General features: G+C 37.5%; 1 protein-coding gene across 2 annotated transcripts in view; it reads left to right on the top strand.

The window, feature by feature from the left end:
• The window catches only part of apc (APC regulator of WNT signaling pathway), a 75,930-nt gene that overhangs the window by 6,000 nt on the left and 47,680 nt on the right, over nucleotides 1-22,250 (top strand). The window contains exons 1-2 of one of the 2 annotated variants that reach the window (XM_056467277.1): nucleotides 4,474-4,510; nucleotides 18,015-18,167. In XM_056467277.1, coding sequence (XP_056323252.1) covers nucleotides 18,033-18,167 — 135 coding nt within the window. In that variant the 5' untranslated portion in view covers nucleotides 4,474-4,510; nucleotides 18,015-18,032. Of the gene's footprint in view, nucleotides 1-4,473; nucleotides 4,511-18,014; nucleotides 18,168-22,250 lie in introns of those variants that run through there. The other variant, XM_056467276.1, reaches the window with a different exon arrangement.

The raw sequence follows: 22,250 nt of genomic DNA, 5'->3' as shown, positions 1-22,250 counted from the left end.
AAACTGTCCGTACTTTTTCTTCCTTGTGTGGGAAAACATCCCAAATAGGAGGGGAAAGGTTAAGGTTTTGTGCGGGTTTATAACCCTCAATCTTCGGTTCTTTTCTTAAGTATTCCTGTTCATTTTGTGCCAGTGTGTGCTATTTAGGATTAGAAATGCGATTACATGAAAAGAATCAGTTTGATAGGTATTCATTCAAACTAGGGCTACACGGTAAAATGGAGAAAACTGATATTGCAATATTTTATTTTCAGCATTGCAATATCTTTTCAGCATTGATATCGCAATGTGCGCATCTGCTATAGTCACATTGCAAAGAGATGCAATGTCCAATCTAGATTATAGTTGAACAGGAGCTACAGAATTGTATTTAATCACTGTATTTATATGGAATTTATATTATTTATATGAAATGTCTAGTTTCTAATGTCTAAATTTCATAGCAAAAACTAGATAATTTCACTTACCCCACTGGCAGATAATGTCAAGTTAAACAAGCAAAACCTCTTAATTTTCACTTGTTTCTTCTGATGGTGAAAACTAAACAATATTTTTACTTGGCCTAAGAGTTTTTTGATATTTTGGACTAGAAACAAGACAAAACAAAGTAAGAAAAGCATTTTTTTTTCGTGATAATTCAATTTCTGGCCTTAAATACTGTGTTTAGACTCCTCTTCCATGTAATGTAATGATTGTGAGGGTGCAGGCGAGACGTCATTTTTCGAGAGACACTCAAATACATCACGTGCGTTGCGTATGCAATGTCTTTAAGTCATGTAAAACAATTAATTGTGAAGCGAAATAAATACATTTTGATTATATGGTTTGGAATTGGATGTTTTAAAAGATTATTTACACTTTTTTGCGATTTATTTTGAGTTTAACTTAAGAATTTTGCAGGATTGAAAAAAAATGTGTGACTTTTTGTGGATTTTGCATTGCATTCAGCAATGGATTTTGCATTGCATACAGTCTGATTAACGGTGCAGTGTGACACCCAGTGGTTGAACTAGGTGTTGCACCCCTGCTTCAAAACACACGCAAGAGCAGGTTGCCACATTGCAACACCAACAAGGGCTGATTTAAGTTGTGTCATAAATAAAAGCAACGAGATAGAAGGAATTTTGCCATTTTTTGCACACCTAATGTTAACATTTGTAATACTTATTTTATTTGCTAATTAATAACCTCACGTGGAACTCGTCTCATTTTGGAGTCTGCTACTGTCCACTGGAGGTTGCATTTTGGTCACGGGCGCATGCATCCCGGGGGGCTGAAATATAATTGGCCAAACTGGCTTTGGGCGGGGTTAAAAGAACCAAAACAAAGACAGCCGTTTTGCCACGTAACACACATTTTCAAAGCAGAATATCAGACTTCAGCATTGTTTTTTTTAGATAATATGTCTGCAGATATTTCAGTTTATGGCATTTTTATGCTTTAGAGGAGACAAAAACTGACATACAGCACCTTTTAAAAAATGCATTAAATTCAGCATTAATCACAAAATCCTGAAGGGTCTGAGAAATAATTTTAGTATTTATTTTCAGTTCTCGGCTCACCTAACTGGTGGGCATGAAGATAGTAAAAGCCTCATCTGATTGGTCAGATTTGGACAAACAACCAATACGTGCAGCACACAAATGATTGGCGCATTCATTTAATTTATTGCACTTCTTCGCGATATGGATATTGCATATACTATTATCACAATACATTTTCGATAGATTGTGCAGTCCTATTTAGATGCACTGTTTATTGTACTCTCTAAACCTGAACATGATGATTGCAGAGTACAAAATTATTTGTCCCAAATTCACTTTGCCCTTATTCACTTTGGCCTTATTTGCCCAATTTATGGTTTTTGCCTCTATTGCAATGTGCAAATCTGCAATCGAAGTATTTGCAATGTCAAATTGGGATTATAATTAACCATATAACACAGTTCACAACACTATAATCTAATAGTGTGAAATATTTTTATTTAGATGTGTTTTTAAGACCTCTGATTGTTCAATTTTAAGCAAATTTAAACCATTTGGTGACAAAAAAATATAATATTTCCATCTTTAACAAAGATTAATTGTTTATTTATACAACAAAGTCTAAACTGTATTATTTTACATTTGATTATTGAATTTTTCTGTACCTCAATACTGCTAAGAGTCCAGCTAAAACTATTTCATTTTCATCCTTATTCTGTTGTTTTCATTTGTACTTTAATTCGTTTTATTTAGTATTTTTTTGTCGTTTTGTATATTTTTTTTCTTACCTACAAAATCATCCAATCAGTGTTAAATCATGAATTAATAGTCATCTTGTTATGCTCATATCACATTATATGTAGCAGAAGAACGAAATGGTCAAATATGTCTGTTTTTTCCAACATCGTGCAGCCCTACCCTTTACATTTTAGAGCAAATATTATATACACATTGTGTTTTGGCTTCAAACTATCTGTGAAATGAAAAAATCATTCAATCTCCAGCAGAACAGATTTCTGTGTGAATCGTACATAAATCTGTATGTGTGTGTCTGTACCAAATGAGCGGCTTTCACAGATTCGTTCTGCTTGTGTTTCATGAATAAGGTCCATTATTAGGCTGCCAGTTGGGTATTGTATGTGTTAGTGTAGCATTGGGTATTTGTGCGTCTTGCGTGGTTAATTTGGGAAATATCTGAATTGCTTGTTGAAGTTATCTGTTATGAATATATCATTTTTGTACCTAAAATATGGTTCTTTTTATAATTAATAGGAGATTAAGATTTCTGAATGAACATATTGTTCACATTGCTGTAAAGTGTGCAGTATTAATTTGCATTGTTAAATATTAATCCTACATGCTAGGGTGACTGTTGAGGTCGTTTTCTGTTGTTTGCTATAGCGATCTAATTGATTGCACGGAAATCATATTCGCACCATGTTTAACATAGTTTTTTTTAAATCATTTACTGTGTTTTGAGAAATCTAAAGGTAGAGTTTTCCCAAACTATACTTGGGGAAACAAGGGACTTTATGCAACACTTAGTTTTCTATAATTTTAAATATTTGTAAATGCTTCTTGCATTTTGTATTTGCTCTTTTTTTCCCCCTCTCTCTCTCCAAAATATATTGTCATTTGAATTACTTTTAAAACAAGATAAACATGTCTCAGTTCAGAATTTATTCGGTTTAAAATCTATTAATAAACACAAATAAAGGTATAGGAGCTGTCAGTTGGGCAGTACCTTTTCAAAAGATACATATTTTACCCGAAGGGTCCATAATGGTATCTCAAAAGTAATTTTAGGCACATTTGGGCACTTAAATACAGCTACCATTGTAGAATCTTCGGGTACCAATATGTATCTTTTAAAAAGCTACTGCCCCATTGACAGCTCCTGTACCTTTATTTCTAAGAGTGTATATTGAAGACAGAATTATTAGCCTTCCGGATTTGAGACGCTGCTCGCTGCAGAGCCATTTGAGCTCCAGCGAGGAGGAGCTTGAGCTTGAGCTCCTCCTCCTGTAAGCTGTTTTAATGCGTACACCCACCTCTAACCCCAACCCCCAGTGACATCACTCGTAGAAGAAGTGCAAGGAAGGAGGAGCTGATGCTCAAGCTCCACCTTGATGGAGCTCAGCTCTGCCCAAGTGGCTTTGCAGTGAGCTCCACTTGGATTTATTAGCCTCCCTGTATATTTTTCCTTAATTTCTGTTTAACCGAGATATTTCAGCACATTTCTAATCATAATAGTTTTAATAACTCATTTCTAATCTAAAACATCTCTTTGCCATGATGATATTATAATAAATAAATAAATAATATTGTACTAGATATTTTTCAGGAAACTTATATTTAGCTTTAAGTGACATTTAAAGGCTTAACTAGGTTAATTAGCTTAAAGTTAGGGTAATTAGGCAAGTTATTGTATAACAGACAATCTGTAGACGGATGTTGCTAAAGGAACTAATAATATTGACCTTAAAATGGGTTAAAAAAAATAAAAACCTGCTTTTATTCTAGCCGAAATAACAAATAAGACTTTCTCCAGAAGAAAAAATATTGTAGGAAATACTGTGAAAAATTCCTGAATCTGTTAAACATCATTTGGGAAATATTTAAAAAAGAAAACCAAAATTCACAGGAGGGCGAATAATTTAGATTATATGTTTTTGGCAGACTTTTAAATGCCATCATGAGATTATATTAGACGTGCATGGAGTTACCATATCGATCCGTTTATTCTATATCAAGTCACGTGACCTTGAGGCATTATTATGACCCATCACTACACACCCCGGGGCCGCCCCACTTCCCCCACCACAGCTTTTTCAACCCAGTCAAGGGAAGCAGCTGGGCAGAAATCTGGCCAGCCACCATCAGCCACTGCACCAACACCGGCCTGGGCTGGCTGCCATCTGATTGGCCGAGCCCTCGCCCATGTGACCGGGCTGGCTAGATGCTCTCCGGCAACTGACACAGTTGATGGGTTGCTGGGATGGAGGCTGTCACTGGTGCAGAATGGGGTAAGTCTCTCTCTCTCTCTCTCTCTGCTAAAAAAAGATGCAAATGTACAGATGCGCCGTCTTATATTCCAGCTATTCAGCGGCCCGGCAAATAATAGCACGTTTGTGTGCAAATGCAAGGCGGTGCCGATAAGCCTTTTGTTTTGATGGCTGGATATGGAGAGAGAGGGTGTGGGGGGATGTGCATAGATTGGGATTCTGGCTTTATCATCAGGACGTATAAAAAAAAAGGCTCTTTGTGCTTGCACGGGGACAGATGCGCGAGCAGGCTGATTATTTATAGTGATCCCAGCCTTGGATTTAACAGTAGATGCAAGCAATAATTGCTTCTGTCAAGATGGAGGGGCTGCTGCCAGAGAAAAGAGCCTTTTTTCCCCTCTCTCATCATCTTCTTGATTTATGCTTGAACAAAGCTGATGCCTAATGGTGGATCTGTTGCAATAAAACACAGGTTGGTTTCATGCATATGTGGGATGAGGATGGGAGGTGATGGCTGTGTCTTTGTGCGTGGAGGGAAGGGCATCTCTTGCAGTTGACTGCAGGGAATTTTGTTTGCATTGAAGAGGTGAATGCTATAATGCATTATAAGCATCGCATGCACAACTGCATCTCGGCTGAACGAATGGATTTGGAAATACAGCGGATTAAACGACTGCGTTAACGCACAAACTAATTCAGATGCATTGTGCTGACGTTTTTGGAAGAAAGTGTTGAAATATTAATGAGATGTTCTTCTCCTCCCTGTCTCCTTTTGATTCTGTCTCCATACCTCCAGCCTTTTTTTTTAGCTGAATACTGTCGACCATTTTGCTGTGTCTACACGCCAGAGAGCTTCAGGTTTATCAAATGATATAGGACTAGTTTCGTTTGTATGTGATTAGATTGGATCTGTAAGCTAAAAAAAATTGAAGCTACCCTTATGGTTGTTTGGCAAGATTAATATAAGTGTGTGCAGTATGTGGTGGTATATTTATTTACTTTACCTTCATTGGTTTTTTATTAGGTTTTAAAAGTGCTAGTTTGTTTATTCGCAAGATGTGTGTCATCAGATGTGTGTCAGCAGATTTCTGTGGCAATCGGACTCATTCTGCCCTCATAACATGCGTAACGTGCTGTTGGCATTAAATCATATGCATCCCCTGCTGGTTAATTATGCATGTTGTTTCAGAACGGGAGGATCTTGATCTTGCAATCATGCGTATATTACAGACTAGTAGAGCTGCATGACGTTGGAAATATACTGTAGTTTCACAGGATAACTGTATTTGGAAAGATTCCTGATGTTATATTGATTGGAGTGATGTGCAGAGGAGTGCATCAGGATAAAATATACAAAATTATACTGATTAAATCAATTTACTAGAAGTCTTACAGTCACACGTCTTTAAAAAGCACATCCAAATTAAAGTCTTTCATATTATTAGATGTCCTGGCCCTCCGGGTTAAGTGTCGAGCATTGGGCTAACGAACCACCTCGTAAAAATTAGATGTTAGGAAACGCCAACATGTTGCAGCTAAATATTAGCTTCGATATATAAGGTTCTGGGAGTAAGGGTAAGCATATTATCATATAAAATGTCATACTAATAGTTAAACTTTGTATGTTCTGAATTGTTTTCTAGTAAATTATAGTCCTAATTTGGCATTGCTGATCCTCCAATGAGACTTTTGCATTGCGATATTGATGCTGAAATTATATATTGTGCAACCCTACAGACTAGAGTCACAACTTCCAACCTTTAAGAATATCGATATTTGATACCGTTTTTGATACCACGAGAAACAGATTCCACAATATTTAGAGCACAGATGTCCAAACTAGGGCCCGTGGCCAAAGTTGGCCCATGGTAACCTTTGATTTGGCCTGCCATCCTATCTAAAGGCGTACTCACACTAGGTACAGTTGCCTTGAGTTGTGCCGAAACGCGCTTGTCCCCTCTCTTCCGATGGCCCGCACTCACACTAATTTTACCTTCTGAGCCGGAGCACGCTCACATCATCAATATTGTGACTGTTCAGTTTAACAGGAAAAGAAGCGCTCTCGCTCAGCACAGTGGACTTTGTTTTAGTCATATTGTTTTAGTCGTTTAAGATGCAGGGACATGCAGAAAATATCCGGCACTTTTGAAGCTCATAAATTAGCATAAAGTCCTCGTGCTGCAGATGTTAGGAGGTTTACTGAAGGTGCAGCAAGGGCGTTTCATCTTTAAAAAGCTAAGTCAGTTCGCGTTCATTAAACGGTAAGGATGATTAATAAATCCATATGAAACAGTCCCTTAAAAATGACGTCAGGTCTTCAGTTTTGTGCTCAGGAGCACTTTGCACTCACACTACAAGTGTACCTCGTCAAAGCCCAACCAAACCGTGCTCTAGCACACCTCTTCCAACCGGGTCAGGGCCGGCCAACTGAATCGCGCCCGATTCAGAGCACTCACACTTGTCAAACAAACAGAGATCGTCATTTCTAATTTAACGTAACCTTTTGTTTGTTTCTTTCTTTCATTGATTAGCTACAAAAAAGCAAACTGAAGTTAAATGTTTAAATTAAATGTTGTGCAAGAATCAGATTTTTAAAAATGTAAATGCTGTCACTCATAGATCGAGGACAAAGCACAAGACATCGCCGAGCAAATCAATAAAGTTCATTATAGAATGTAAAATATCTATATTTAATTATTAATACGGTTAAAGTATTCTTCTATTTATTTTTAAATCTTAATAAATTTGTAGATTACCATAGCAACTTTAATGTAAATGTTTGGTGTATTTACCTTTGGCACACCAACCTCAATCAAGTTTGGCTTTTGGCCCTTTATAAGAAAAAGTTTGAGACAACAAATAAAGAGATACAAATAAAGTGAAATGGGGGGGGGGGGGGGGGGGGGGGGGGGGGGGGGGGGGGGGGGGGGGGGGGATAAACTCAACCACACAGTGTTTTGCATTTTTACGTAATTCGATTTGACAACTGGAGCGCGCTCATTTTATTTAGTTGTAGTTGCTAATCTGTCATATTGTTATCACATGTGAACATTTCTAAATGACTAAAATGGCAAGTAGCCTGATAGTTATTAATCTCCCTGCTGGTGACGAGAGAGAGCGCGAAAGAGTAAAACCAGTATTGGTACTTGTCAAAATCAAGATTGCGTCGGCGCAATAGCCTAGTGGTTAGCGCGCCGACGTATGGTGCAGTAGCACGTCAGGGCGTCCCGAGTTCGAATCCCAGCTCGAGGACATTACCCTAACCTACCCCCCTCTCTCTCTCCAACTTCGCTTCCTGTCTCAATACTGTCCTATCTAATAAAGACAAAAAGGCCAAAAATAAATCTTAAAAAAAATAAAATAAATAAATAAAATTGCATCTTTTTAAAAATGTCAGTTTCTATATAGCGATATTTTTGACAACACTACAGACTAGGACTGAACGATAAATTGTTTGAGCATCGATATCAAAATGTGTGTATTCGCAGTAGTCACATTGTAGGATTAGGTTGGTTTGTTAAAGGTTAAAAGATGAATATATACATTATATATTATATATATATATATATTATTGTATACAATTATTTATGTCATGTTATTTTACATTTGATTGTTCAATTTCTGTACCTGAATACTGTTAGACTCTCCAGAAACGCATAAAGCACTGTTTATTTAACTTTCATATTGTAATTATTATTATTAATTTATTATAGATGCACTGCATAATCACCCCAGTCGATCCAAATTAATGAAATCTTTCCAAATCTTACCAATTTTACTTATTCAAATCATCTTGTGAGACTAAATCCATATTGGAATATATATTCCAGCAAAACCAAATTACTGCAAAGTCAAATGTTTCTAATATCGTGCAGCCATAATACTACAAGAAATGCATGAAAAACGCTATATATATATATATATATATATATATATATATATATATATATATATATATATATATATATATATATATATATATATATATATATGATTTTGAGAAATGCTTGATTTTGTATTCAACTTGTACAATTGTTGTGTTAAAATGTGACCAACATGTCATGAACTACCAAATGGAAGATCTTTCTTTTTTTATAGTTGATGATTTCTGCTTTGTAATGGCCTGGAAACAGTGGCAGTGTCTATAGAGGAGTCACATTGATTGGACCCAGCTGCAAATTAGCCCTGCCACATTGATGGGTTGCTTGTAATCTAGGGCTGTTGGTGTTGGTTAATATAAAACCTGGCTCAAACACAACGTTGTGAAAGTGGAATGCAAGGAATTCAGTTTATTGTGTGATGCGCAATGTTTATGATACCAGTATCTGTACTTCACTGTAGAGCGAGACCACTGAGAGTGCACCAAAACAGGGCAGTCAAAATTATGCAGTCCACAACACCACATGGATTATGATCAAAATAATGCATCGTCGCAATCAAAATCCTCTGTTCCTTTTCAGCTCATAAGCCGTATCGGATAAAGGTTAATTAAGTGGTACTCATGCACTTCAACAAGAGACCAACAAAATAAGAGCCTTGTAGGAGAGGTGCATTTAAATGTGTAGTAATGCATTGTGAAAACTAGGGATGGATGGTATGAAGAATGTAATTGATACCGATAATGAAGTCCATCGCGTTTCTGATAAAGATACAGATAATCAATAAGTTCATGTTTTGATATAATAATGTTCATATAATCTGCAGTTGTATGAATAATCGAACGTAAAATAGCACTACACAGCATCTTCATTGTATTATTTTGATGGTCTGTTAAGTTACATTGCAACTAATTGTCATTAGATTATAAGTTTAGGGTTAGTTAAGGTTGACATGTACTTGCAACGTTTCTTCTAGTCTGTTAAATGTCTGTTGAAGGAGCAGTATCAGCAGATATTAAGCAGACAGTCTACTAATACTCAAATGGACCATCAAAATAAAATGTTACCAAACATGTAAACGATAAACATTTGCTCCATCATGGTAAAAATCTACAATTACTCCATGTTCTGAACTGTGGCTCCGATATAATCTCACTTCAACATTGCAGATCCTGCAATGTGACTTGTGAATGCACACATTGCGATATAGATGCTAAAACCATATATTGTGCAGGCCTACTATGTGCACTATTTAAAGGTATAGGGGTGATTTTTGGATTACTCTTCAGAGAGCTAAGACTTGTACCATTGTGACCACTGTGCCACTAAGGCCCTGTACGTCAAACGAAATCAAGAAAGTAATTAAATGTAATTTCAAACAACCTCGGCCAATGCGAAGTTCGTTCATTCGGTTCGGCAGTTTGAAACCGCTCACCAAAGCTAACTTTTTGGGGGAGTTTATTTGGGTTCATAAACACCAATCAGTTATGGAGCTCCAACTTCTTTGACGTGTTTGTATTCAGAGTTAAGGGTCAGGAAAACAAAAATGTCCAGCACATCAACAAGAAGTTAGCAACCTGAATAAAGTGGAGGGTTGATTAGCAGAGCTGGGAGATTTATTAATGTTTGCATTAGCATTAGTAGTGCTTGAGTTCTAAAAATCATTGTATTTGGTGTCTATACATGCCAAATAGAAACCAAAATGGTGTGCCTCTTTGGCGCTTGTCTTGCGACAGAGTGAAGAAGACGGTTTGCCTGACTGACCTTATTCTTGAATGCAGAAGTGCACTCCTTGTTTCTATTTGTTTTAGAACTTCCAATTCAGTTGTCTTTGGGAGAAATGACAGAGGGCACACCCACATTATGCTATCCGAACCGTGACCATGCGCGTTTCCCGATTCGTTTGAGAAGTGGGAGTGCTCCGACTCGGGCTCAGGTATGGTTCAGTTGGCCGGCCTTGGCCCGGTTGGAAGAGGTGTGCCAGAGCCTGGGTCACTTGTGTGTTGGCGTAGTACGCAAAACACGCCTGAGCCCGAAACTGAAGATGAAGGACTGTTTTATATGGATGTATTAATCATTCTTACTGTTCAACAAACGTAAACTGCCATAGTTTATTAAAGACGCAAACCCCTCGCTGCACGACAGCCGCATCTTCAGCAAACCTCCTGCAGCATGAAGACTTCATGATAATTTATGAGTGTCCAAAGTGGTGGATCTGTTCGGCAAAGTGTTTGACTGTGTGTCACTGTATCCCAACCGACTAAAAATAATAGAAAACAATAGAGGTAAAGTGATCTCCACTGTGCTGAGCGAGAGCGCTTCTCTTCCTCTGAAACCCAACAGTCACATCATCGATGATGTAAGCGAGCTCGGGTCCGGTAGGTAAAAATTCAATGTGAGTGCAGGCGGAGGGGGAAAGGGGAGGGGATACGGTCGCTCTGGCACGGTTCAAGGCAACTGTACCTAATGTGTGTACACACTAAGAATGATAAACGGCAGGAAACAGTCAAACTACTTGCTCTACAAACAAGTGTGTTCAAGAATATACATAAAAAGGAGAATAATATAATAAGATAATAAGATAATAATAATATAATAAGACTATCATATTATGTTTGCAACATAAAGCAGCGTAATGAGCTGATTTTTACATCTAAATATTAGGTGTGTGACGAGACGCTTATTCCACGAGACGACACATGAGGTTGGGTTCATGAGAACGAGACGAGATTTTTACCCTATCCTTAAGAAATCTTCAATGATGAAATTTAATGTAAAATAATCTTTTATTCAACTAAGAAAATACAAAATGCAAACATTTTTAGGTGCTTTTTAATAAGTCAATTTGTAATGAATGTTATTTTACTTCTATTTTAATGAATTCTAGGCCTATGCCGTAAAGCAGTGGTGCTCAAAGTGGGGGTCGGGACCCCCCGAGGGGTTGTGGGACAATGAAAAGGGGGTCGCCTGGAGATTTCCAAAAATCTGTTTATTTTTAACAAACCTTAAGAATTACCATATTTTATCCATAACCTACTGAAAAGACTAAATAGTCTTTTATAGTTACTATATAGTTACTATAGTAGCTTATAGTTACTAGTTGTATTGGATTGCGACCCCTGGGGTAATTACATCATATTAAAGACACAGCAATAGCGTCAGATGCAGCAGATTGATTTTATAATACCAGGTTAAACTTTCTGGCACATTTAGGTGTTGATTGTGTTGCTATAGAAGTACATCATTTGGAGGTGGAATTGCAAAGATTACATGAGAAAGGGCTGCACGATATTGGGAAAAGCTGACACTGCAATATTTAGCTTTTCTGTGATATGAATATAACTGCACAAGATGAGTATTTGGAAAAAAAATCACAATTTTGCATTGTGATGATTTTGTTGGTGTTTGAATCTGCATAAAATATACAAAAATATGCAAAAATACACAAAATATTTTCATTTAAAGCGCAGATGAAATCAATAGAACAAAAAAAAATGTAATTAACAACACTGGTTTTAGGTGGAGTCTAGTATTGAGTAATCAATAGTCTGATGTAAAAAAACAGCATCTTCATTGTATAAATATATAAACCCAGTTAATCTAATTGTTAAAGTAGAAAACTTGTATTATGTCTTGTAGGCTTGTGCCGGTATTCGGTAATGCGATAAATCACGGTAATGAATATGCACGATATTGTTATCGCGGGCACTTCAAAATACCGTGGAAAAATAATAGATCCGAATTTATATTCTTAGAACGCGCCTTAGCTTATTTTCCATCAACCGCTTGAAGAAACACTGCGTATATGCTGCGCAGAACTGATGCGCACTCTGATGTAAACAATCCCCACGTGTAGAAACCCTGTGTGCCGCCGCTGCCACCGCACTATAATCCTCACACGCAGACCGGGCACTTTCCCGGTGGGCCGACGTACTTTTTGGGCCGGGCTGATTATCGTCTTATGATTTGATCGGCCCATAAAAGGCTTAGCAGCCTATCGTTTTTTTCTGCCTTATTGATTGACGCTGCTGTGATCTGTGACTCTCTGAAAGTAGATGCTTTTTTTTCCCGGACAGACAGACCGGGCCGGTCCATGTGACACTCTGCAGCCCATTGGTTCTTTTCGGTATTGACATTGGGCTGGCCCAATCACAAACTCCTATTTTGGACTCCGTGTGAGCGTGCGTCGTCTGTGTGTATTTGTCAAAATAGTCGAGAGTCAGAGAGAAGAAACGCAAGGGAGGCGCAGAGAAATCGCGGGAAATACACCAGCGTTTCATTTAGCGATTCTGAAAAGTTCTCTGTTCATTCTAGTACACGGCTAAAAACGCAAATCACGTGACCACACACTCTCTGCCCAGAGCTGCAGCCACTAGTTCAGCGGGTAAACCCCAGGTGAGAGTTTAGTCCATGTCAGACAGTTCATCTGCTGGATGATCTCATCTCACTATAGTTGTTAAACGTGATATTGAATTCATCTTGTTGTCTCTATCTAACAACTCTTATGTCTTTTGAATCACTTGTTCTCAGTTAACTGTTTTGGCTGAGTGCAAAGATAGGCTAATATATTAATTTATGTAACCACATACACTGATTCTGCACATTGACTGATTGCTTACCTTTATCGTTTAAATTTAATGTACGTTATACTGTTATAATGGCCATTATTGGTTATTAAAACTGATATTCTGCAAAAGAGACAGGGTAAAGTTAATTCTTTTCAATGGAAATGAAAGGAGACAGTTATATTTAAGCCCTGTTTTGTTATAAATATGCAGTGTGAAGATGATGCTCATAAAAATATGCAGCTACACGAGGCTGTTTGGTGTCTGTTAATCATAATATCAAAATGAAACAAATTTGACTTATATTATGTTTTCATTGTTTAGATAGTGAAACAGCAAGCAGGATGAGGTGAAAGAGGTTAAAATGTAACACTGTTCCCTTTGAAGATTTACCCATGCATTAGCAGGCAGTTTTTGTTATGTTTATTATTGAATAAGCTAAATTGACTGTAGTGTATGAGTGTGTGTGAATGAGTGTGTATGGGTGATTTCCATTATTGGGTTGTGGCTGGAAAGGCATCTGCTGCATAAAACATGCTGGAATAGTTGGCAGTTCATTCCACGATTGCTGATCGAAGACGGTTTCCCTTTGCATATTCACTTTGATATAATTGCTCAAGTTTACTTTTATATTGTGTATTGTTTTATTTATATTTATTTGTATTTAAATGTTTGAAGTACTTTTAGTTAATTAAAAAGTTATTAAAGTTACTAAGTTGACGAAACTGAAGTTTTTTTGTGTTTTTTTTACCTGTTTCTCTAGTAAAATTACAATATCGTGATAATACCGTATACCGTGATAAAAGCTCAATCAATTAATCGCAGCATGAAAATGTGATACCGGCACATGCCTAATGTCTTGTCAAATGGTTTAAATTATCTTGAAATCTCTTGAGATTCTGTGATATGACTATTGCTGATTTGCACATTGAGATATACATGCTGGACCAATATACTGTGCAGCCCTAACATGACTGCAGGTAAAGTTTAATTTTGGGTTAGGGTTAGGGTTGCATCACTCTTGAAGCAATTGTCAAATTTAGTTGTTGCTTATGAGAATCGTACTTTAAAGATGTCCATCTGCTGGATCATGAAGCAGGTTCATCAGAAATGGTAAACGGAGTCGTTTCGAGAGCCGCCACAGAAATGTAGAGCCGAGCAGAGCTTGCTGCTGATCTTCAGCATGTCAGTGGTAATTTAGCGGCGATGTGGTGATAGATTTTTCCACATGGTTGGTCAGGCCTTAACTTCAGGACGGAGATAAAAATAGAAAGTTTCTCCTGTCATAAACGCGGCTCCACACTCTTGATTCCCGTCGCTTTGCCTCTCCTGACCGGACTCACTGCACAGCTAAAGGAAAATAAGGCAGCTAGGCATTGACTCTGTTATCCATAGACCCACGTGAGGCACGTGATGATGTGTTGTGGTTTCGTTTTTCATGACCGTTATGACCATGCCTGGTGAACATCAGAGAACAAAGGATAACCCTCACCCATGATCGACTCATGACACTGATGGGCTTTTACTGACCTCCCACTGAGGGGAACCCTTTGTAAAATGATGTGCGCTGTTTGACATTAAATATGAGCTCTCCATTACTGCTTTCCTCTGTAAATGAGAAGTAAACTGCTCTGTTAGTGATACAAAACTAGCCATACAAGCTGTTGGTAAGTGTGTATAATGGAATCTGAATAATTTGCCACGGTATATAATGCAACAGAATGCACACAAAGAAATGTTGGGACTTTGTACGCCAAAGTTGGGTCAAATATGGACAAACTCAGTGTTGGGTTAATCTCTTTAAAATAAATGTACACTTTTTAACCCAACAGTTGGGTTTATCCCTAATTGACCCAACGTTAGCTTACAAGTCAGCGTGTGCGTGCGTGCGTGCGCGTGCGTGCGTGCGCGCGTGTGCGTGCGCGGGGTGCGTGCGTGCCTGCGTGTGTGTGTGTGCGTGCGTGCGTGCGTGCGTGCGTGCGTGCGTGCGTGCGTATGCGTGCGTGCGTGCGTGCTTAGTGGCATTAGAATCTCATGCACTTGCCCTGAAAATAATATCTAAATATGTACATGTTTAAATGGAGAATTGAAATAGTTTTCAGACGTCTACATTCTTGAATGACTGACTTTAGCAAAATGTTGTGCAAGTTTCACACAGTTGAATAATGTTTGTTTGACTAAAATTCCAAACGAGCTTAGGATATAATTGCGCAGCATTTTGTAAATCAAAAGCTACGTGCATTATTTTATTGTAATGTATTCAGTATAATATATGTAACATGTCATCCTTGAACCACTGCTTGGTATGCAAAGATTTTTTCTCTGCTATCAAAATCTTTAGTTATTTTTATTTTACATTTAGTTTGGCCATGCTCACAGTAAAGGTTGAGCATGTGTAATTCTGTGGTACAGCACTGTGGAAAGAGGCAGGATTAAACACAATTAGACATCGATAAAACGAGCGAATGCTCCATATTTTACATTCTTGTACAAGAAGTGACATTTCGATCTTCTAGTGGTCTCACATTCACACGATGCAATTTCAGAGGTCAGAGTTTGCTAAGCTTTGGAGTGCAACGACATGTGAAACTTGTCCTGCCGCATTCGCTTACATATAAATGGAAGTCTAAGGGGCGAAAAGAGCAGCGTGATCGTGGCTTTACACTGATATAATTGGGTCAAAGTAGAGCTGTATGATTAATCGAAAAAAGATCTCGATTCGACCCCCCACACGATCTTAATCCAGCATTGATATGATTCAGCCAATTATATTTTCAAATTCGGGAGAAGCATAAAGGCAGTCGCACAAGTCATACATTCAAATATATTGCTGAGGAGTGAGGACACCTCCAAATGGTGTTTAAAGTGTCACATACTATATTTATAAGGTATAAATCACCCAAAAATGTATTTTCTTTCTTCATGTAATGACGTATTCGCGGACTTGAATGACACGTGAGCTGACGCGCTTTGTTTACCATTGAGAGGAAGCGCACGTGCCTGCCAATGATGTGAACAGAACCAGCATAGGCTGTGAATAACCCATGTGGGAAATATGATTTGCATACATGTTTTTTTATTCTTCTAAGTCTGTGGTTCTCAAACTTTTAAGCCAGCGACCCCAATGTAAGATCGTCAAGAACTCGCGATCCCCCCCCCCCCCCACTACCAAAGCATATCCAAACAATAAAAGTAACTTATTTTAAGTTTTATAAACAGATTTATTGCATTTGAAATCAACACTAATCAAATCTAACAAGCAAAAAATATATATATATTCATGCGTGAGGAAAATATGTCTCAATGAAATCCCGTTATCACAGGAAAACACATTTTAATAGCATAATTGAGTGACCAAAAGCTACAAGGACGAACCGCTCACCGGCCCTGCACGCACTGCTTGACATGAATTCATTAATGAATCTGTTAACGATAACTGTGCTGTGTTCTCATAGATGGTGTCTGATATTGCACAGATGCTTTTGACATATACCTTATTATTTGTATACATCATTTTAATAGCAATACCGGTCTTTTCATGAGCTGCAATATTAGTTTAATCTTGGTCAGTGCAAGCCCTTTTGCGATGGTGTATGTGGTGTTAAATTTTACATATAGCTGCCTCTTGTACGGCTGACAGCGTTTGGCCTTTAAATAAAGGATTAAACAGAAACTCTCGTGCTTAATGTGTAGATTTGGCAAACTGTTACCTGAAAATTCCGTCCCACAGACTTTACAGTGAATGCTAGTCATTTTCATAGCAGACTTGAAGCCAATGGAAGTATTTTATCCACTCTTGGAAAAGTGGATTAACATTCACCACGTGATCAGTAATCAGATGTGCCATTATTTGTAACTTTAGCTGGTTTCTAAAACTAAATCTGTCAATGTTTTCATTCTCTCATATTCAGCGCTTTACATTTTTGCGATTGTATCTCATGTCATCTGAAAGCAGAAGGCATTGACTGAATGATTCAGTCTAGCGCAGTGAGCCAATAAGAAGAGCTCGAAGGCGGGACAAGCGTTGCCGTCTTTGTTTACTGCAGCAAGTTGACATGACAACAGTTTTAAACTGTTCCTGAGCGCTGCGCTTTAAGTGCAAAGATGCATTCTGCCTGAATGTGTCCTAAATACTTTATGAATTCATCAGTGATCTCTTTAAAATTCTGAAAATATTAGCTTTCACTTATAATACTGAAAAATGTATATTATAATCACTGAAAATTACACAATTTTCAAAATAATTTCAAGGGGTCGCGACCCCCAGTTTGAGAGCCACTGTTCTAAGTGACCATTACATGAGCCGCGCTGGTCAGTGAAAGTGAAACCAAAACTCTGCGCATCATTTAAATGATCATATCTCATATTAAAGTTATGATTACACCAATGTTCTTTTCTTTCATAGCGAACACAAAGAGTTGTGCATGTAAATGTTTAACAGCGTCAGTATAACTATTCTATATAACGTTGAATATAATGCAAAAGGGAATCTGATAATGACGCAATATGGTCAATAATCTTGTTAATAATGGCAGATTACAAGCACATGTCTCAAACATAATTCAGCTTCAGAATTATGAATAGTTGTATTCTAATGTCGTCGCTTTACTGTGTATTAATGACCAGGACATATTTAAAGCCTGTTTAAGTCCACCATTCCAAGTCTATACAAAATTTAGCATTTTAAGCATTTGTAGACATACACATAGGGCTAATATTATTATTGATGTTTTACCATATGTCTGAGAATAACAGTAATAATAACTTACTCTTACTCTTATTAACCTTTATTTTACATCTACAGAATCATGAGAAAATCCTGTTGTTGATTTGAAGCAAAAAAAAAATGTGATTCTCATTTTAGCCAGAATCGTGCAGCCCTTGGTCATAAATCTTTAATTATTCTGCCATTTTTGTTGTTGTTAAGCGTTATTTAGACATTTAAAGGTGCGGTTTAGAAATCATAATTTGCTCTCATAATCTGTGCTTAAGTGCGTTTTTGTTCACCTGGATGTCCCATCTGTAGATGTTGACCTCAAGCTGAATAAATCAAACTCTAACCTCAGTTTTTGGATGCTGTAGGTCAAGAGATAGTTCAAGATGGCTGCAGCGTCTTATGATCAGCTGCTGAAGCAAGTGGAGGCATTGAAGATGGAGAACTCCAACCTGAGACAAGAGCTCGAGGACAACTCCAACCACCTCAACAAATTGGAGACGGAGGCCTCTAATATGAAGGTACAGTGTCTGTTTAAATCAAATACAGCTGCTTAATTGACTCCTTCCAGAGTCCGACATTGCTTTCTACCACAAGCTTTTAGTATCAACAATGGCGCTCGCCTATCAATTGGTGCTCTCACCAGTGAAATAGTGAATAATTTCTGGAAAAATGACTTCAGACAGAAGCAGGCATCTATATTATGCATGTGAGGGAAATATTCAGGATGTTACAAATTACAGATTGAAACTACAGCCTACAAGTCTAGCGATGGGAAGTTTGGATCTATTGAATATGATTCAAATTACTAATTGGTCCCCAAACGCACAAATGATGACAATAATGACGACAATAACAAGACAATAATTCATCTATAAAATTATAAGAGATAGTGATGACTAATTCATTGTTTATCTAAGTTTGCTCAACTTTCTAGTCCACATTATGGAGCCAGAAGTGCTCAAAAACCTACAAAAATGCACAATCCCTAAAGCAGTCTATTGAACAATATTTATCGGTGCATGTTATTCTAGAAAAGAAAACTGTATAATGTTTTTTTGTTGTAGTAACTGGTAGAGGAAGTTATTGATCATAATAGCCTATTTTATAAAACTTGTTTTAATAAAAAGCATTTTGAATAAAGAGTATTGATCTATTATTATTATTATCACATTTTCATGCTGCGATTAATTGATTGAGCTTTTATCACGGTATACGGTATTATCACGATATTGTAATTTTACTAGAGAAACAGGTAAAAAAACACAAAAAACTTCAGTTTCGTCAACTTAGTAACTTTAATAACTTTTTAATTAACTAAAAGTACTTCAAACATTTAAATACAAATAAATATAAATAAAACAATACACAATATAAAAGTAAACTTGAGCAATTATATCAAAGTGAATGTGCAAAGGGAAACCATCTTCGATCAGCAATCCCTCTGCATTTTTTTGGAACCCAAAATATTTCCAAACCTCTGACTTTACCCTTTTTGAAGGGGGATAAATTGTCGGCAGCGTTCCTCCTTCCGCCATGCTTCTTCGTGTGAGGATTATAGTGCGGTGGCAGCGGCGGCGCGCACTGCGTGCACACAGTGCTTCTACATGTGGGGATAGTTTACATCAGAGTGCACATCAGTTCTGCGCAGCATACACGCAGTGTTTCTTCAAGCGGTTGATGGAAAATAAGCTAAGGCGCGTTCTAAGTATATAAATTCGGATCTATTATTTTTCACGATATTTTGAAGTGCCCGCGATAACAATATCGTGCATATTCATTACCGTGATTTATCGCATTACCGAATACCGGCACAAGCCTAATTATTATTTGTTCTGATTTCACGGGTAAATAATTAAGACACTAAAAGCCACTGAAATTCATTTCAACAATTAAAGTGACCATTTTTCTAAATGTGTTGTTCAATAATCATTGGAAATTTTTGTTGGTATTTGGGAAACTGCTTCTTTTTCTTGTGTGATTTATTACTGAACTTTATCTGATTAAAAAAAAATCCCATGCAGAGATATTTAGTATTTGATTCTCGGCTCAACAAATATTTTTCTTGCTGATAAACATTGCACACCTCTAAATAAGACTTTTATATTTTCTCCTGCTTTTTTTTAACATACTACATTACTCATTTGTTGGGGTATATTTTTCTGGAGAATAATTTTCATTGACATTTTTTTTGCGATCTGTTTGCGACCAGCATAGATAGTTTAATAAAATCAAAGACTTTTGAGTGATAATAGTGTTGTCACGATACTGCAGTTCAATACTAATCAGTACTGAAATTTTAAAAACATCCATTTCCTGCTAACATTCCTAAGTACGCACCTAAACACTGCTGATTGGCCATTGTGTTCACATGCTCAACAGAAATGACTGTGATTGGCCGTGAAGGTCATCAGTTCACTGAACTCACCGCTATTTATTGTGTAACTCCAGATACAGACACTGGAGCATTTTAAAACTGTGAAGATCAGTCGATTCATCAGTAAATCGCTTGTGTGTCAGCCAGCCTGATCTCACGAGAAAACGTAAGTATTTTACGTTAATGGCTAATTCGTACGGATTCGTACGAGTTCAGTCGTACGAAATTGTATGATTTTAAAAAGGAGGCGTGGCACCTAAACCCCACCCCTAAACCCAACCGTCATTGGTGGATGAGCAAATCGTACTATATTGTACGAATTAGATCGCATGAATTCATACGAATTAGCCACTAAATCAAAAAGTTACGAATTGCCGTGAGATTGTGTTGGTGTCAGCTTATAAACAGATCAGCTGATCTTCGCTGCTTTAAAACACTCCAGTGTTCCTGTATCTGTGTTACACTCAGTAAACATCGGTGAATTAGGTGAACTGATGACCTTCACGACCAATCACAGTCATTTCTGATGAACACGTGAACACAATGGTAAATCAGCACTGTTTAAAAACGCACTCAACAGCGCTCAAGTGTTAGCTGGAATGGACATTTATAAAATTTCAGTACTGATTAGTATCGAATTCCAGTATCGTGACAACCAAGTGCTAATAGGCTGGGACAAAACTACACAACTAGACCAATGCATGTTTGTCCGTTGTTTGTTTCCTACAGCTTTAGCAAATTTCTGTTCATCGTCAAGGGGTTTGTACTCAACGCCTCATTTTGTCATCCAAGCGCTGTGTGGTTGGGCACCCTTTTAATGCCGCACACTTTCAAGATGAAAACTGCCATCCTCCAGCACTGATTTCACACTAAGTAGCCTTTCTTCTCTCAGCTTCTGACACCAAAGGCAGCTTTTTCAGGCACTTCTTTGAGTTCAGCTTTTGAAGTCGGAGCAGACAGCCTGCTAGGTGGGCATTAGGAAATTGGATGTGACCCGGCAGTCTCTCTGGAGAGAGGAGAAGAAAAAAGTGGTGGGGCTTTTTGAAAGATCTTTAGCTCTAAAATGAACATGGCAAGACATTATAAGTTGGCTAATGTGCAAGTTTTCGAGCGAGACTGTCAGAGTGGATTGTAGGCACAGTTTGAAGACTAGGTTCAGACAAGTTCAGGATAAAGATAGAGCGGGGAAAATTAGTATTGAACACGTCACCATTACTCAGAAAACAGATTTCTGAAGGTGTCGTTGAATTTTCCCCAAATGTTGGTAACAACCAAATGAATCCATATATACAAAGAAGACGAATCTAATTAGTTTACAAATGAAGTTCTGTGTAATAAAATGTAATGATGCAGGTAAAAGTATTGAACACATGAAGAAAGGGCAGTGTAGTTCAGCAGTGAAAGGCCAGACAGCAGCTGAAATCTCTCACAGGGTGTCCACGGGGTCTTAAAATGTAGAGAAATTTAAGGACCTTAAAAAGTATTAAAGTCTTAAATTCTATTTTGCAAGGTGTTCAATTTAAATAATTCTTGATTCTGCAATGTATGGTTGTATGCTAAATTTTGGCTGAATTAAATCTGCGAATATCAGGATGCTGTGTAGTTTGTAAAATCAATAAAATCCTGCTAGATTTGACATCATGCTGCCTTGTTTACTACAGAACCCAAAGTAACACCAATATTTCTGCTGTTTTATAGGCGCCAACCTGCTGAATTAGCTAGATTTAATAGATTTTTATTCAGGATATAGAGAATGTTTTAGTTTTGTCTTAGTTTTTTACATTAATATTTAGTAAATATACTGCAAGTTAAAGCTAAAGTGGCTATAAGGTCTTAAAATGTATGGAAAGAGTCTTAAAGGTCTTAAAAGGTATTGAATTTCACTCTCTGATTCCTCTATATACTCAGTCTCAGTAGTTTTTCAGCAACCCTCTGCTGTTCCTCAGTGTAAATCAATATAAGCTGCTTCAGTCCAGCATCTACATAAGCAGGAGGATGAAGATGAAACCAAGGTGGACATTTCAGCAAGACAATGATTCAAAACACAGCCAAGGAGACTCTCAGACGCTTTCAGAGAAAGAAAATCAAGCTGTAGAATGGCCCAGCCAATCACCTGATCTGAATCCAATAGAAAATACAAAATAAAGCTCAGATCTGACAGATGAGACCCACAAAACCATCAAGATTTTGACACTCACACCTGAGCAATGCATGTGACTTCATTCTC

The sequence above is a fragment of the Danio aesculapii genome, chromosome 10, assembly GCF_903798145.1.
Source record: "Danio aesculapii chromosome 10, fDanAes4.1, whole genome shotgun sequence".
Taxonomy (NCBI): Eukaryota; Metazoa; Chordata; class Actinopteri; order Cypriniformes; family Danionidae; genus Danio; species Danio aesculapii.
The sequence above is the reverse complement of the archived record's forward strand: the minus strand, read 5'-3'. Positions and strand labels throughout refer to the sequence as shown.